This window comes from Diadema setosum, chromosome 10, assembly GCF_964275005.1.
Source record: "Diadema setosum chromosome 10, eeDiaSeto1, whole genome shotgun sequence".
Classification (NCBI taxonomy): Eukaryota; Metazoa; Echinodermata; class Echinoidea; order Diadematoida; family Diadematidae; genus Diadema; species Diadema setosum.
The window spans coordinates 31306814-31324354 of record NC_092694.1 but is presented as its reverse complement, the minus strand read 5'-3'; the positions used below and the strand labels follow the sequence as shown (position 1 = coordinate 31324354).

Genomic DNA, 17541 nt, shown 5'->3' with positions numbered 1-17541 from the left:
ACATGCCACACGCTGGTGCAAGTACCGAAGTAGATGCTGAGATATGGGGATAAACGTGTTTCTAAGAAAATTTACACCTATTTATTGGCGGATTCATGTACCAGCGCTCTAATACATGATGGAGACAAACTCCTTCTTTCATATGATACCAAATTTGTTAGGATTTGAGGTCGGCATCGACTGTGGAAAACTCAATAAAGGCGAAATCCACTCAAAATCGCTTGCCAAAATCGGCGCACCTCGCGTTTGCACGGCGTCCTATGGGAGTTGCGTGTTGTGAGATAGGGCGCGCAATGGTCCGAAGGTAGGAAGGGCACGATCCGACACCCTATTACAAGGTGTACATGTACCTTGTAGAAGTGAAGTTTTAAGGAAAACAAGCCAGCCTGAGTCACAATGTACAGTGTACACTGTAGGAAGTCATAGAGAGAGCAGGGAAAAGATATTGAAATGAGCCCTAAAAACAAACAAACAAACAAACAAACAAAAAACTTACAATACAGTGTATGTACTTGTACTTAAGGCACTTTTGTTGAAGCAGCACTTTTTGGTACTCTGACAGCTTCTCTTTACATTGGAAATTTCCATTTCACAGCAGTATCTGACACCACTATGTGACATGAATATCTAGTCATGTTCTCTCACATGTATTCTAATGATTCATGCATTGTCTTCTCATGCTAAATGACTGTACACGCCAAAATAATTGTGTCCTTTTTTTCCACTGATAAATTATATTCATACATTGTACCTGGTCAGTTTTCTTCTGTTTGCGTGTGTTACATACTCAAAAAGCTCCATCACTTTGGTGATTCCTCGCATTTATCCCCAAGTCGAATTATCCTTTGGGTTATGCCAGGTTCAAGTGTGTGCATGTGTGTCACACACAAACACACTGCTATATTGCTTCTGACCATTCGAGCATTGAGAACTACAGTTGTAGGGGTTTCTGGGACGGACACTGAACTGCATGTACATGTACATTGTAGGGCTTTCTATAGCTCAGTCGGTAGAGCACCGGGCTGGCAATCCGGTCCAGGTCTCGGGTAGTTCCAATCACGATGGAATTCCATTTCCTTTGTTCATTTTTCCACTCATAAAATAATTGTTTGAAGACTAAACTGTGTGATTTTAATACAAGTGCAAGAAACTGCTTTTTGTGCAAGAGGTCAGAGGTAAGCGCCCCCCCCCCCCCAACAAAAATAATAATGATAAACATTCATGGCATATGTATGGACAACTTTGTAGTAGTTATGATGTACAATTGTACACTGTGAGTGTTTGTTATATAACTTCTTGTCTGTGGAGTTCAAACTTATTTCCTTCTTGTTAGGGAAACAATAAACCTGTGATTAGTGTGCATGAATATGCCCATACAAGTAATAAAAAAGAAAAGGTAGAATTCCAGGGATTTGACACAAGAATAGATAGCTAAACACATTAAAACCATTCTGTATGAAAGGCCATGTGTCATAATACTGAACTTCTTTGGTATGGGGTACACTGTACATGATGTACATTGTACACATTTATACACATTTTATGCAAAAACCTAAAATACAATAGTTTGAAATCAGTTGTTTGATCCTAAAATACAGTGTATTATATCCTCGAAAGTAGACCTATATTATAGTAATGACATTTGACGCTTACAATGTATGAATGATTGTGACAACAATTTGAAACCAATGGCAATTCATAATAAATAAAATCTCAATCACAAATGACAAAGAAAATGAAAGTATTTATAAGCATTCATACGTAGGCCCTACTTCATTGAGTTAATAACCCCAATGAAGTGTAGGCCTAGATCGGATGTCTCAAATTGGCTATGAAATCTTCATGATCAATATAACCTGCATATCTGCACAAGTGTTCACACACACAAACATAGATCAAATGGATTCATAACAGCTTGAGCAACAATGACAGAGTACAGTATTCAACAACTTTATGAGAATTTTTTTAATAGCAAGGAGCGAACTTTGGTCAAGTTGGGCAAGGCACTACTGTACCTACCGCGCCTGTGTACATAGCACGCACGGCACGGTCCGTTGCACTGCCCCTCTGCTGGCCGCATACACACAGCTGGAGAGTTGTCATGGAACGGCGACGCCAAATGTTTCCACCCATTACCGTTATCTCGCGCACTAAATACACAGCACAGCACACACTCGGGAAATACGTGGTTTTTAAGAGCATGTTGTGGAGTAACAAGGTTGAAAGAGGTGATTTTGGACTTCATTACATCGACGTATTTGTATCGTTTAGAAACACAAAAAGAAGAAACTTAGGACGAATGTTTTTAAGAGGGGCGATCCACGTCCTCCACATGCTCACAACACACATAAGCTAAGCCATAGGGCGAACACCACCACCTTCCGTTCACTCCACTGCTGGCCACACGAGCCCCAACTAGCCACCACTTGCGCTGCCGATTGCAGCTTACACACACCACTGCCTACTGGCGAACGAATCCGCCCATACTTGCTCAGCCTATTTTCAACTCGGTATACAGACCTCGTCATAATCACAGCTGCATATAAAATTATGTTGTCATGAAGAGGATCAAACAGGGCACAAATCAAGTGTAATACGGTGAAATTACCTCAACGAACAGCGTAAAATCCTGACGTTTCGAAGTGGCTTGTCTCTCAAAGTAACTGCACCGACTGTCGGACATTCCGATCCGATGATCTGTCACGTGACTATCGCCGGTTAACACGTAATCGATCGCATCATCATGTTATCGCATCGCACCTCGTACTGCATGCCAGCTCCCCCGGCAAAAAGAAAATGAAATCACCACAAAATATGTCGATGTGTAATGGAAGTGACAATGTTGAAAATGATGGTGACAATATAAAATAAAGAAAGGAAAGTGGAGATGCAGGAGAATATTATGAGAAGATGAACAGGGACAAAAGCAGGTATGGCGCACAGGTCTACATTTCCCAATAATTTTCTTTAATTATTTGATTTGCATCCTCCTGCTCACTCACAAAATTTAACGACATAATACTCATCCCTGAATAGAACATCATGGACATACAGGTTGTATGTAAGATAAAAACTTTGTCTTTATTTAATCTGAAGCCCCCCTCCCCCCCAAAAAAAAACAACAACAACAACAAACAAACAAACAATCTGTGATGACATAATTCTCAATGTTTTCAAAGACAAAAGCTGCAAATTATACTTGTTCTTAAAATCGATGCATGCAATTACGTCTGTATGTAATTTTCTGGAGGGATATGATCCATTTTGTGTGGCCCTGAATACCATGTACTAGGCTTTGTGTTTAGCTCTTCAAAAGATTCCAGCTGTGTTTTGGAATGATTAAAAATCGTGAATACATCCCACTCTATTTTCAGGAGGTTGGCTTACTTGCATGAGAGAAATAAAAAAGAACATTTTTTTTTTAAATCTTTTAAATCAATTTCCTTCCTTTCACATCTTCATTCTTGTCTCTCTCCAGAGTATAAAATCAAATACATTTGTTTGTTTTTTTATGAAAATTCATACATTCGTTTTTTTTTTTCAGTCATTTTACTATCATTACAACCCACATGAAGTGCCTCAAAATACATTACACAATTCAAAGGGGAGTTTACCTAGGGTGGATTCAGTGTACAAGAGTGTACAAGCATTAGTCAAAGGTTCTGCAAATGTTTGATGAAAATTGTTCACACTGTGCCAAAATGTATGAACTGTCTGTGTAAATTGTTTTCAATTCCAGGTGCTGCTCTCTCTTGATGAAAGGTCTGCAGTAATATAACTCTGATATAAAGAAAAAGATCTTAAAAGTGTTAATTTTCACGGAAAGTACACATTCTTTCCATTTGTCATAGAGACGTAAATTTATTTGTTCTCCATACCTTCTAGAGGAGCTGCATCAAGTGCTCTTTCAATGTCCTACATATACATCAATCACTTTTCATTGGCAGTGACATCATAAATTGTTTGGGTTCCTGACAACAGAGGGCAGCACATAGCATTAGACAAACCCATTCAAAGGCTTTCATTTTTGAATGGTTTGCCTCATTTTCCTCAAATTTTACCCAACCAATCTTTCAGCATTCACTGAATCCATAATTTATATACATATATATATATATATATATATATATATATATATATATATATATATGTTTTTTGTTTGTTTGTTTGTTTGTTTTTTTTTTTTGGGGGGGGGGGGACTTCACCTGCAAATGCATTTCCCAGCCAACAAAAAAAACAAACAAACAAAAAAAAAAAAAAACACACACACACACAAAGACCAGCAAGCACAAACAGAAACAAACACACAAATACACAATTCATTGGTTTCGCATTTGAGAAGTACTCTGCCCCTCACACATCTCATAATGCATTGATTTAAAAAAAAAAAAATAATCACTTGTGAATTACTTGTACAGGAAACTTGCTTTACATGTGTTAGAATTGACTTACGGTAAGAGGAAACAAACATGGCGGCAAAAGTTTCATGATAAACTGGAAAGAAAGAACATCCACTTGGGATGTTATGGAGTTTATACAATCAAAATGAGCAAGCAAACAGCTACATGTATATTTGGTCATATCACAGTATGCAAGCTAAGTAATGGTCATCATTGCCACATAACTTTTTTTTTTTTTGTCAAACACTAATCCTCTATGACCCCCTTTCCCTTTACAGACTTCATTGCTAAATTCTCAAACTGGATGTGAAGCACTTGTCCATAAACACTTTGTGATTGTAAATTCATTTTGAGTTCACGAAAAATAAATTGCAATTTAATGAAGTTCTGTGGAATGAAGCAAAGGTTCGTTAGGCCATAGCATCACTCCTTACTTGTCTTTCTACCCTGTATGTCCCATGTCTCTGTGTCTACGAAAAAAAAAAAAAAAAAAATGTGATGAATTTGTTGCAAGTTTGCGTCGTGTCTGATTTCAGTGAAATATTCACTAGGAATCGTATTTCCATTTTACTCCATTAGAGGCTACTTGAGAGTGACATGGGTTTCATATTAACATGCCTCTCACATACACACACACAAAGACATTGTTATCTTCCCGTGTGTTAAACCAGTCTTGCACACTAGTTTAACTCACCCGTGCACTGGAGCTAATGTCGCTGAATAGAACCAAAACATGACCTTGCACACAATACTGGAATTGCATTACAAACTGATATCTGAGAGCTAGTTTCTGACCACTTATATCATGTGCCATATATAGCACATGTGGCATGATTACGACAGCTGTTACCTGAACATCAAGGAGTCTACCTTTATTTAGTAAAAGCTCGCTACATCTTTTTAAACTTAAGGAAAATTTGGTACTCTAAATCAGACAAACTGTTGAAAGTGAGACGATCTCTGTCAGACATGTATGCATGACTGTTCAAATGCCAGTGCACAAAGTTTATTGGGACATTTCATAGAACAGATACAATGAAATCACTGACAATAGTAAAAACAGTTCCTGTGCTTTATGTCTATCATTGAACACTTCGTATGTTGAAACACACAATTAGACATGTCACTGGGCACAGAAATGCCTCCAGTGTCCTCATCATATACATGGAATCACATCAGATTCTTAAAGACGGGTATTTAACCACCTTGAAGAGATGGTACCATTGTATTGAATGAACTGAAATACACTGTACATAGAAATATACAGTTCATATTTTACATTATGCCAAATTGTGGTAATGAGGGAAAAAGTTCAATTCTCATAGCTGAAGGCTGAATTACTCCAGGTAGAGTTTTGTAGAAGGAAGAATAATTCGAGAGAATATTGGCAACTTTTACAAAATTGGACAAGATAGAGTTCAAGTCACGGAATCTCATGATGGCATGGCTCTTGACATAATGTATCCAGGCATTTATTTGCTTTTCAAAAGTAGGTTCATGAAACCTCAAGCACTCGATGCATTTGTACCTTTCATACATCTGTAGCGAAGTATTTACATAAAACTTATGACAGTCTGAGCCTGTGCCTTTGCTTGCTGAGTCACTCTATGTCCAAAAACATGCCTTCCTTTTGGAACTTGTCAGCAAAGCACATGTGACTCTGTATTTCCATTCCTTCATCTCCACTAATCATGAATTCCCTAGCTTTCTACGGGACTTATAAATATGACTGAAGAGGAGATGGAGTGATGGTAGACATCATAAAAATCTTTGTCTAATCTAAGATATGCAACTAAGGAAAAATCAATTTTGTTTCGGAGGCGGTGTGTATTTCCCTTCCTTGACAAGCTGGTCTCGACGTTTCATGATGGTCCTTATCCTGTCCAACTGGAAGTATAAAGAATAGTCAAGAAGAAAACAGGGGAAAGAAATGGTTAGAAATCTGACAGATGTGCAATCTTATTCAGGCACTGATTAATTTTCACATGTTGTGTGGTGGTGGTGGTGTGTGTATGTGTGTACATCCAGTTGACCTTTGACCTGACTTCACTAGCATTTTACACTGCTTTTCATTTGAACTACATGTACATCCACATGAAAACAATGCTGTGACACATCAAATAAATATGGGGACATCTTTTGTCTCTAGCTAATTCATCAAATGGTAAAGACAATTTCTTCATCGAAATTAAACTTCAGACTCTAAATGCACTGTACATACCTCTTTGCAAGTTAAACAACAAATATTAACATATGAAGGAAGTCTGCATCCAGCAATCTTCTCAGTTATGACAGATATCACTTGATAGGGGTATAGACAATAAAATTACAGTGGACTCCCATTATAACAAAGTCCTCGGGACTGATATATTTTTTTTTTATATCGAAATTTCATTATAACCAAACAAATAAACAATAAAAATATATAGAGTGGATAATATTGCAGCCTGAATTTTTACTTCGTTATACCGTGTTCGTTATAACAGGAGTGCACACAATTATACGTTCATATCTAATTTAGGAAAACATTGTACATGATGTTATTTGAATTTCAGTGACAAAATTCTGAAAAAAAAAAAATGCCAAATGCATTGTTGAGGCTTAAATGCCAGAAGGCATACACTGTGATAAAAAATGAAGTGGTTTGTAAAATAGTGCTTTCACCAGTGCTCAAACACATTGATACTGAAGTTGGGATGGAAGAAAGGATCATGCTCACATTTTCATCTTTAACCTGTTCAGGACGAGTCCCGGGTATACTCACGCAAGTGTCTATGGGAAACGCGTATTGTAGCAAAATCAGCTCTTCCTCAACAGGTTGAAAAGGGTATTTGTGTATGACCAAGAAAACAGTGTTCTCATTTCATTGTTCACCCTTCAATACGCTTTTGGTAGAATGAATGGGTTTGGTCACATTGCGATTCTTCAATGAATAAATTGCACAACATTCAAAAGGGAAGAAAGTAGACAGTCATTGTCATCGCTCATCGTTCCCTTCTATCTTTGTCTTTTTTGATCCCACTGATTTACTGTCCTTCACTGCATATGTTGCTAGAGGCATTCTGGAAGAATATTTCTAAAGAGCAGACACGTATTGTTTCACCATTTTCATTGACCTCAGGGTCTTGACACAATTTGACAACCCTACTTTCATGTTCACACAACACTGGGCTAGCCTAAATCCTTATATGGTATATTTGTTTTCCTCCTTTTTTTTTTAGTTTTCTAACTGTAACGGCTTCTTCCTCAGCGAGTAACACAACCACCGTTACTCATGATATACCATGCAAGACAGCATTGGTAAGGGTCTTACCCTCTTCGATCCCGTCACGCATTCTCGGAAGTCTTCGATCTCTATACTGCACTCCTTCTCGGCCCGCAGCGCCCCGATTTTGGCCGCACACCTGAGGAAGTCTGCTTCGTAGTTCTTGCACTTGGGATCAGGCAGCCCTCCGTAGTCTACACCCTGATGTGTGGTATAGTACTTGTCAAACTCGTAAATCCTGAACAGCGGCATTTCTTAGGATGCAAAAGAACATTTGAAACAAGGCAAAGAAAATACGGGAAAATAATTTGGGTAGATACATATATGAAAAAAGCATGGTACATGGTATAGCCATAAATGCATGCTTTTAAGCGATATCATGAAGAGATGTATGGTCACAGAAGATAATCGTTTCATCTCTTGCAATGCTTTCCCATGAACCTGTGGATTATGTCATGGTACAAATCACAGCTACACATTACCTATCTAAGTCTTTCACAGCAAAGCTGTGGTTTTGACAGTGCACAACACAGCCTTCATTCTCCTATTAAACCAATTCATAATTAGAACACTCAGATGATAATAATTGTGGATTGTACATCATGATTGCTTACTTTATGTGATCCATCTGGTTGACAAAACACTGCATTAGAGCAGATCATTTTGAGCCTACTTAAAATAAACTGATGATCTACACCATTGTATGCAAGCACAGTGAGCGGCACTTTGACAATCTATTAATGTATGTTGTTGTTCAGAAGTCTACACCACATGCAAGCACAGTGCACGGCACTTTGACAATCTATTAATATATGTTGTTGTTCAGAAGTCTTTGTCACATTGTATCTGCCTACCACTCTACAGTGCGGATAGAAACGTACATGTACGTGGTAAGCTTACATCACTGATTTAGGGTGTGTTTATCAATAATATGGTATTACTTTTATTTGCCTTTTTTTGAGGGGGCAGTTTCTTGAAATGAGAAAAGTATTCATTGCAATGTGACATGTTTTATTTCTTGTCTAGAATAAAACCACCAGTTTTTGGACACTTAAGCTTTTCTGCAATATTTGTTCAACTCAAATAATACAAAACCACATCTACAACAATGTATGTTAAACACATAAAATTATTTTTAGGTCAATGTTGATTTTGTTAAATACATCTTAAAATTTCACAAAATCCCAAAATATTATCACCTACATTCACCAGAATCCATTCAACCTCTAACGAATTCGGATGCGCGCTAGGTGTAGATGCGTGTTCAAGGCAGCTGAAAAATGCGCTGCGCCATACCTTGTTGGTGCAAGGTTGCATCGGGGATGTTGCAGCGCCTGTTGGTGTCCAAATTCTGGCGAGTCGGCACTTGCATTCAACCCTTGTAGGTTCTACATTTATACAATGCATCGGCATGTATGGTAGCTCTGCTACACATCGACCACCCTTCTTCAAACCGACCCCGTGGTTTTGACGCACAGAACGCTTAGTACACAACTGCACTGCGCGCAGAGCACCTAAAAATGTATTGGCTTTGACCGTTGACGAGAATGTGTGGGAAAACGCAAAAATTCACTGTTCATTAATGGTTTTAATCAAGGAGAAAATTTCGAATGAATATTTTAACCAAATCGTAATGTAATGTCAATGCATTTTCTAAAAAGCTTCGTACAACACGGTGCTCAATACAACTCGGTTTGTGTGCATTGTCAATGCAAAAACAGTGGTCGATCTAAAAAAGGAGCGGCACCGCGGGGAGCTGAAAAGAGGCCACGCAAGTTCGACGACAATATTTTTGCACTGAAACTTTGAATTGAAAAGGGAACAACAGCATTTGATAGTGCTGGATTTTCTAAATCACGTACCGTACGTCAAGTTTTTATGTGAATTTCAGTGTTGTATCCTTATCAAGCAAATAAAAATTAGGCGGTCGATGAGTAGTAGGTCCAACGATACAGAGATTTTGTTTTTCTTTGTGTTTTTGAGGATATCAGGTCCAATGTCACACTCTTCCCGAGATTGCAATAAGCGAAAAATCTTGCAACAAAATGGCATATTTCTTCATTTTGTAAGTACTTGTTTTGGTGACCTTAATTCATGCGAGCGTAATGATTAGAAAAGTTGCGCCGATTCTGCATTCTGCATTTTTGATGGGATTTGGGATTGTAGATGGATTTTTGGAGGTGAATAAGGCACTTTCCCACTGTGAGCGACAGTGCCAGTATGTGAAGTGATGTTTTATACGCATGTTGTGACAAGAGAATTTGCTGGATTGTGATAAGTGATATTACAGTAAGTGTCCGGATTCTTGACTCCACTCCGAGGCTGGCCGAAAACTGGGGGCTTTACGCCAGATCTATAATCTAGTGCAAATTTACGTGAGCGCTAATTTTGTTGTGTATATTGGTGTAATATTGATCTCCTTATCTTGTCTCATATTAACAAAGTGGCCTGACCTGACCTAATGAAGTGGAACTTAGCTGAATCTGCTTCCTTGTGATCTGCTGCGACATGTTGATGTTCCTCTACTACGCAAATTACCATTCCAGCCAGGGCCCCATTTCTTCATAATTAATAAAAGTTGTTAGGTTAGCAAGTCACTAACTATACACAGCCCTGTCGCTGTACACAAGTGTAAGTCGCGACAGGGCTGTACGGTGTGGACACTACGTAATCTCAGGATTCCGGGGCGCCGACTCGATTTTGAATTTACTGCACATTTGTTACTGAGACTACATAAGGTGAAAACTTTATCTATTTACTAAGCTACCGTTTTCAGGTATTGATCTTGATAACCTCATAATACAACTTACCAAAAGTTACACCTTTTTTAATCCTGTAGGCCGCAGAAATCGTAGAAATCGCAGAAATGATTCGAAATGTCGGCGCAGCACTGGGCAAAGAGGGCGCTGTCCACTTCGCGGGCGTACAAACTCTAGCAGCGCAATTTACATCGTTCAAAGCTGGGAAAGGTTTATTTTAAATGGCCCAGCGATGATCACAGCATTCCGGGTTAAGATTGGACTTTTTGCTCAGTGTATACTGCGTGACTACGAGGGCTCACTATGGACTGAAATACCATGCTCATAGTTCAAGCATCTCAATTCACGTGAGTGATTCGTAAAATTTGTGATAAGAATGTAGAAATTTTCAACAGTTTTGTTGTTGTGTGGCCGTGTTCGAGGGGTTTAGTAGATATGTGTATCACACACCGTCAAATGCTGTGCTAGCGCTAGCGCACAGCGTCTCTGGTCGGGCTAGCATTCCATTGTCACACTCACAGCATGTCACCAGCAACTCTTGCTGGAATGGCAACTTCCCATAGCAACAGCCAATCAGGGAGCTGGGTTCTTGTTGTCACCATGACAATTGCCATTCCAGCAAGATTTGCCATCATATCAACTCTTTATGAAATGGGGCCCAGATCCACAACGCACAAGCCTGTGCTGCTGTATCCTATATACCGGTAGTGTATTCCTATTCTAACATCTAAAGTAACATGTGGGACTATGGAAATCTGAACTGCACTGGCTCTGTGTGTGGATGAGTGTGGACATGGAGTCGTGGATATGCAAACTAAAACAGCCTATTGAGCAACTAAATGATACCATGAGCGTTTAACTAGATTCCAAACACGCTACCAGCAAGTAGGACTTACTGATTTTCCTCAGGAGATGTGTTCTCGGTCGAAAACTTGATCTCTCAGTTCATCTCCGGCCGTGATCCGCTCCCGTTTGCGAATTTGCCAATCTCCAGTGTCCGATCTGCAGGCACAAGGTGGCGCTATACACATTTGATCTAATGGCCGTATCCAGGGCAATAAAATTACCCCCCCCCCCCCCCCCCCCCGGTTAGAGAATTAAACTTGGGTTATGGTTAGGATTAGGATTAGGGTTAGTGTCAGGTGAAAGGTCCGGGGTAATTGCCCTAGACCCCTAACGGCACCGTACCCTTAGTATTATTTTCTGTCGTGCGATTGGGCTCTGTTTAATCTATTGATCATTATTTTAATGACACAAATGACAACTCTAGGTCTATAATCATAATATTATGCAAAACACAGGTTACAGGCGTTAAACCTTGGGATAAGGGGTTGCGGCAGGCTCTTGGACAACACCCTTCTAGCGCCCCCCCCCCTTCTCAATTGATTCCTGCCATGTTTGGTCAAACTCAAGAAACTTTTATTCCAAAAGAAGCTAAAACCCAATGTAAGACAAGAAAACGATTAGCTCACTTGGAACAGGGATATTTGTGCCCCACTGTAGGGCCCCCTAAGAGAAACCAAAATAAATTAATTGCCTTTTGTACATACTATGATCCCCGTCCCCGCGATGATATCTGCTTATAGTTTGGTCAAAATCCAGGTACCTGTATAACCCGAGGGAGGGGGCATCATAATTTTTGCGCCTGAAAAGACAGAAATAGAAAAAAAAAATCTATAAAATTTGCTTATTTGAGTATGCCCCCTCCCCCATTTTTTTTTTTTTTTTTTTTTTTTTGCATAAATCACTTACCAAACGGTATGGATTTTCCACAGCTTCTGTTACATGGAAAGTTAAACGACGTCGTGGTGATGAAGCATCTGATTACAAAGATTGTGGATTCACAGCCGTAGCCGCAAAGGTCACGACGCGAGAGAGCCGCTAGCAGCTGACCAGCAGAATCCAATCGTTGTCGAGGTGCCCCCAATCGGTCCCGTGGTGGGCTCTTTCCCTGTGGTCTTATCACCAGTTGTTTGACAATTACACCATCAATCAGCTTGAAGAGCTTGCAGCTGCAGCAGCGATTGACATAGATCTACACAGACAAGTCTTTTAGGTGAGTTCATTGCTGCTAGATCTACCTATACTTATCAAAATATAATTAAGTCAACAGAAACAGTTTATACTCATCACTGCCATGCACACGGAAAATGGCGTGTATGCCTTGCGGAATTTCATCGTCAACTTATGACGTGTTTCTGTAAAAACAATGCTGCACCACCCGTCAACCTGATGGGTCGACTAATTGCCTGTCAACATTAAATGAACGACATTCATGCGTAAAGATTAGCCTCACCCAGGATATGGGTGACCTGCCATGCAGCTGTAATAAACGGTGGGACTTGAAGTTAGCAGGTTAAGATGTGAACACATCGCAAGTACCTAGATAGCCGTCTAAAACTAAAATTAATGCATTCATCATCACAACGGGTCATGGCCACTTGGAACGACAAAGACTTCATGGTCGATTTGCTTCTCCTGCTGTGTCTAGAAAGAGGACAATTAATCAGAATTAAAAATAAAAAGGGGGCGTGCACCCCCTTTGATTTTGTAAAGGCGCCTCCCCTTTACGGAATTCTTGGATCCGCCCCTGTTAATCGCATTAAAAACGTTATATTAACTCTATCCAGTTGTTCCAGTGATCTTCTTCACAGCAACCTGAAAACCTGCTAACGCAATATTATTATAGTTGATCTCCTTCATGAGATGAGGAAGAAGACAAAGGCGAGACCATGCAACTCCTATACGAGTCGCTGTCTCAGTGTAGTCAGCAGTTGAGGGTCTAAGGAATGAACATTCACGAGGCCAAACGAATTGTGCTCTTTGCCGACGACATATACACAAATGATGAACTCCCGTTACAGTTATTTTAACGAGAATGCACTCTTGCCTTAAATTACACATTTTTAAGGGAACAAAAGTGATAAGTAACAAAAATATTAGTTTAATGGAAAATAACTCCTTTCCATGACTTGGCCGCGTCGTTACATGTATTCCTTCAGCACTCTGTAGGCTCGTTGTTACAAAACAACAAGAAGAAGAAGAACGACGACGACGACGACAACAGCAACGACAACACACATTACACGGACACTCCATGCGGTTCACTAATCTGTCAGAAGATAAAAAGAAAGTACATCCCCTCACACTTTACATTACAGAATGTTATCTTACCTGCGGGGGCAGTGACTGTTATCCGTCGCGCATTGGACCCTCCGTTCACGGCGCACTTGTACGTCCCCTCGTCCAGCCGGGAGAACAGCGAGATGTGAAGATAACTCGTGAACTCCCCTTGACCTCTGACCTCGGTCACTTTGATGATGTCATTTTGTGTGACTGGAGTGAAGTGAGCTGAATTATATTCACAATGTAACATAGAAGTTAGTGAAGGGTATGGAAAAATAGCTGCTGGGAAGTGTATATCGTCACATTCAGAAGACCATAATATTACATGCCATTTCTAGTAAAATGTGTCAAAATTGTGCTGAGATTGGTAATGGGAGAACAAATCTCTATTGTAGACTATAAGAATTGCTATCTTTAATCGCAATTAAGTTTTTTTTTTTATCTTTCTTTCATTCTTCCTTTTGGAGCAAATGACATTTATTCAAGTAAAGTGTTTCCACCACCGAGGGCTGGTTTGTGCAATTATGAACAGTGCTGAGCCCGATATCATTTAAAGTTGTTTCCTTTGTTTTCCAGTTTGGTCGCCGTGAGCAGAAGAGCTAAATATCCATTATACTGAGTTTCAAAGTGTTGCCTTCCAAATGTCTGTCTTCTGTGTGTGGTTACAAGTCCGTTTACTGTTGCTTATTCCACTTCACTTTGTTTGAAATTCTTTAGAGCTACAAAGATATTTAAGGGTTTATAGAATATCACTCTTTGCTTTCTTTTTCCTATGATGGGATGTGGAAATTCGGGTTGTATAGCCTTAAAGTGTCACATTTATCGATGCCCTGTAATGTCATATACACTTACAATACTATAAATTTATGAAAGTGGCACAAATTTGAAAAGAAAATGATAAATGCTCACATTGATCATTCATCTTGGACCATGTTATGTCACTCACAGACTCCCCGTCGAGCGCTGAACACGTGACACGTACGTCATCACCAAGAGTAAAACCTTGTGTTACGTTGATGAACAGGTCGCCCGTATAAGCTGTATTCATGGGGAAAATAAATTTCTTAATATACAGTGCGTATCAAAAAAAGGTAATCCAACTTTGGAGGGCTACTATTTCATAATTATCAGCTACTGAGAGCACTCTGTTAGATGTGAGGAAAGGGGAACTCTTCCTCTTTTCATTGATACCTATTTATGTTGATAAATGTCATGCATGACTGAGCACATGAACTTTAAAGACAACAATGACAAATTGCACTTTTTCCAAGTTTGCGTGTTATTGTGAAGGAACAATGCATGTCTCACTGCATGGATGAGCTCTGTCAATGAAAGTGGCCAAAGAGGCCAGCCTGTACGAATGCAGATTTGTGTTTAGGGTTTGTGGTTAGGGTTTTTTTTTCCTAACCTTTTATGGTTCATATACCTTTAAGATTGCCACCTGTTGGATATCTAAAGTCACTCCCACAGAGGCCAACCCAAACAATCCATTTTCTCTGTTCATATTCAACACATAGCTTGCAGCGACAAACCATGTCTTAAATGTGAAGAGAGAAAAATGGATAATGGTTTAGCCTTTATGGGAAGGACCAAGTTTACAACAACGTGGTCATGTTGAAGGCTATGAACCATAAATGGTTAGAAGAAACCCTTAACACAAACCTGCAGTCATGCAGGCTGGCCTGATGATTCGACCACCTCCATTGACAGATCTCATCCATGCAGTAAGATATGCATTGTTCCTTCACAGTAACATGCAAACTTGGAAAACGTGCAATTTGTCATTGTTGTCTTTAAAGTTCATGTGCTCAGTCATGCATGACATTTGTCAACATAAATAGGTATCAATGCGTCGGTGTTTTCACGAAGTGGCACGACCGGCCAAAATCGAGTAAATTTTCGATTTTAAGATTTTTGCATATTATGATAGTAAATACCGAGATCTACAACCTGACAAATTTTTGAACCTCAATCTCAAATAATTACGTAATAATAACGACCGTGTCACTTCGTGAAAACTTCGACTGGTCGGTCTACGATTTTCACGAAGTGGCACGATCGCGGGTTGATGGTGCGTATACGCCGGACGTCATCATAAATCATTCATCTGCCAAACGTCCTCGTACGCGCGCGTCTAAAATGGCTGCGCCCAGAGCAACGGAAGGTAGACAGATGAAATCGGTAAAGTTACATTTCGCTCTGTATTGAAACTTTAATTGTTCATTTTTCACATTCTTGAATGTAGATTTATGAATGAGGAATTAGAATATCAAAACAGCGTAAATATGTATTCTTGCAGATCACATTGACTTCGTTTGGCGCTGTCCTAGGTTCGTTATCTACGTGTGCAGTCCCACATCTATTATTCGGTGTAAGTGGAGAATAGGCAGGGAAAGTGATTCTCGAGAACTAAAGTCAAATGAACACGTCTCACATTTGCATCGAATCTTAAACGCACTAACTGGTGATATATTGTGAAGTTTTATTGTTTCCTGTATTACGAGCTCAAATATGTAATGCAACGACCTACTTCCCAGGTGGCAGGTAGGCCTAGACTGATTTAACTCTCGTATCTTACTTGATTATGTCTGAATCTTCCAGGAATTTAGATCCATTTAAGGGAGTCTATATCTAGGCCTACAACTTCAAGATCTAATTAAGATAGTTAACAGTGTTACAGTGTTAATAGTGTTCTTGACCTGTGCAGGTTACCTGTCCAGGTTACTCTAAAAGTGATGTTATTTCACTGACTGCCTTTGAATTCTCAATGAAAAAAAAAGAAAGATTTTAGAGTTACTTCTGCTAAAAGTCTAACGTTAAATCAGGGAGGTCCTCTTCCCACCTCCCTGTCTAAATTCAGGCGTTACCAACAACAATGAAGACTTTGATAATGTTGTCGAGAATACCGTAACAGCAAATTTGATTTGGATAGACAACAAGCAAAATGCAACGTTTATGCTCAGCACCTGAATTTATAAATTGTTCTATCATGCTATATTATGAGCCTAAAGCCTCATTGTGGTCGTAATTGGCCTATACGTGGCAAGTACTTTTGCCTTAGTTTGCAATTTTTCGTTTTGTTTGTTTTTATTTTCTACAATCTATGGTTCTTTGAAACACTAGGGTTTTTTCGGGGGGGGGGGGATGGAGGCTGGGGATTCGGAGCTGGGCAAATTGTAAAATTAAATCAAAGAGATGTTCATTGTTCATAAACTTCAGATTCTGGTAAGCCGTAGAATATAGACCTGAAAGGGATGGGGGGGGGGGGGGGGGCAGTGTGATGTTTTGCAAATCTGTGCATCAATTTTATGATCTTGCAGAACTGGTAGTGATGGAGTTTCATGTGACTCTCTCATTCATCTTCCATTACAAACAGATATTGAGGCTTTTGTGTGGACAACCCAACAACTTGCAGACTGGAATGAAATGAGTGAGCCATCCTTCCATGATCGGCTACTTTACAGTATTGTACTCCATACCGCATTCCTGCAGATTTCTCCTATCATCTCAAGCTTGAACAAGACCCGTAAGTTACATTGCTATCTGTCAAGGAGTTAGAGTAAATTAGACAGACCAGTGTGTAATAGACCGTGCAGGCACACTACTAGTAATAATAATATTACTAGTATGATTTGCCACATACTAAAATAATTGTTTTGATTACCTTTGAATTCTCAATGAAAAAAAAAATGATTTTAGAGTTACTTCTGCTAAAAGTCTAACGTTAAATCAGGGAGGTCCTCTTCCCACCTCCCTGTCTAATTGAGGCATTACCAACAACAATGAAGAGTTTGATAATGTTGTCAAGAATACCGTACCAGCAAATCTGATTTGGAATAATGGATAGACAACAAGCAAAAAACAAAAAACAAAAACAAAACAAAACAAAAAACTCCTGTGCAACGTTTATGCTCAGCACATGAATTCATAAATTGTTCTATCATGCTATATTATGAGCCTAAAAGCCTCAATGTAAGACGTAATTGGCCTA

At 39.4% G+C, this 17541-nt stretch overlaps 3 protein-coding genes across 3 annotated transcripts in view; all 3 read right to left on the bottom strand.

Moving 5' to 3' along the window:
* Positions 1–2688, bottom strand: part of LOC140234168 (ras-related protein Rab-23-like) — a 35073-nt gene extending 32385 nt beyond the window's left edge. The window contains exon 1 of the mRNA XM_072314240.1: positions 2609–2688. The gene's annotated coding sequence lies outside the window, so the exon portion shown is untranslated. The remainder of the gene's footprint in view (positions 1–2608) is intronic.
* Positions 2689–5359: 2671 nt separating this feature from the next.
* Positions 5360–11418, bottom strand: LOC140233671 (NADH dehydrogenase [ubiquinone] iron-sulfur protein 5-like). The gene is made up of 3 exons (XM_072313771.1): positions 11321–11418; positions 7714–7919; positions 5360–6287 (listed from the first exon to the last, which is right to left on the bottom strand). The coding sequence occupies exons 2-3, from the start codon at positions 7915–7917 to the stop codon at positions 6204–6206; spliced, it is 288 nt and encodes a 95-aa protein (XP_072169872.1). The 5' UTR covers positions 7918–7919; positions 11321–11418; the 3' UTR covers positions 5360–6203.
* Positions 11419–12237: 819 nt separating this feature from the next.
* LOC140233935 (uncharacterized) overlaps positions 12238–17541 on the bottom strand; it is a 31950-nt gene continuing 26646 nt past the window's right edge. The window contains exons 20-22 of the mRNA XM_072314023.1: positions 14460–14588; positions 13599–13775; positions 12238–12459 (exon numbers count right to left, since the gene is read on the bottom strand). Of these exons, the coding sequence (XP_072170124.1) occupies positions 12413–12459; positions 13599–13775; positions 14460–14588 (353 nt within the window). The 3' untranslated portion in view covers positions 12238–12412. The remainder of the gene's footprint in view (positions 12460–13598; positions 13776–14459; positions 14589–17541) is intronic.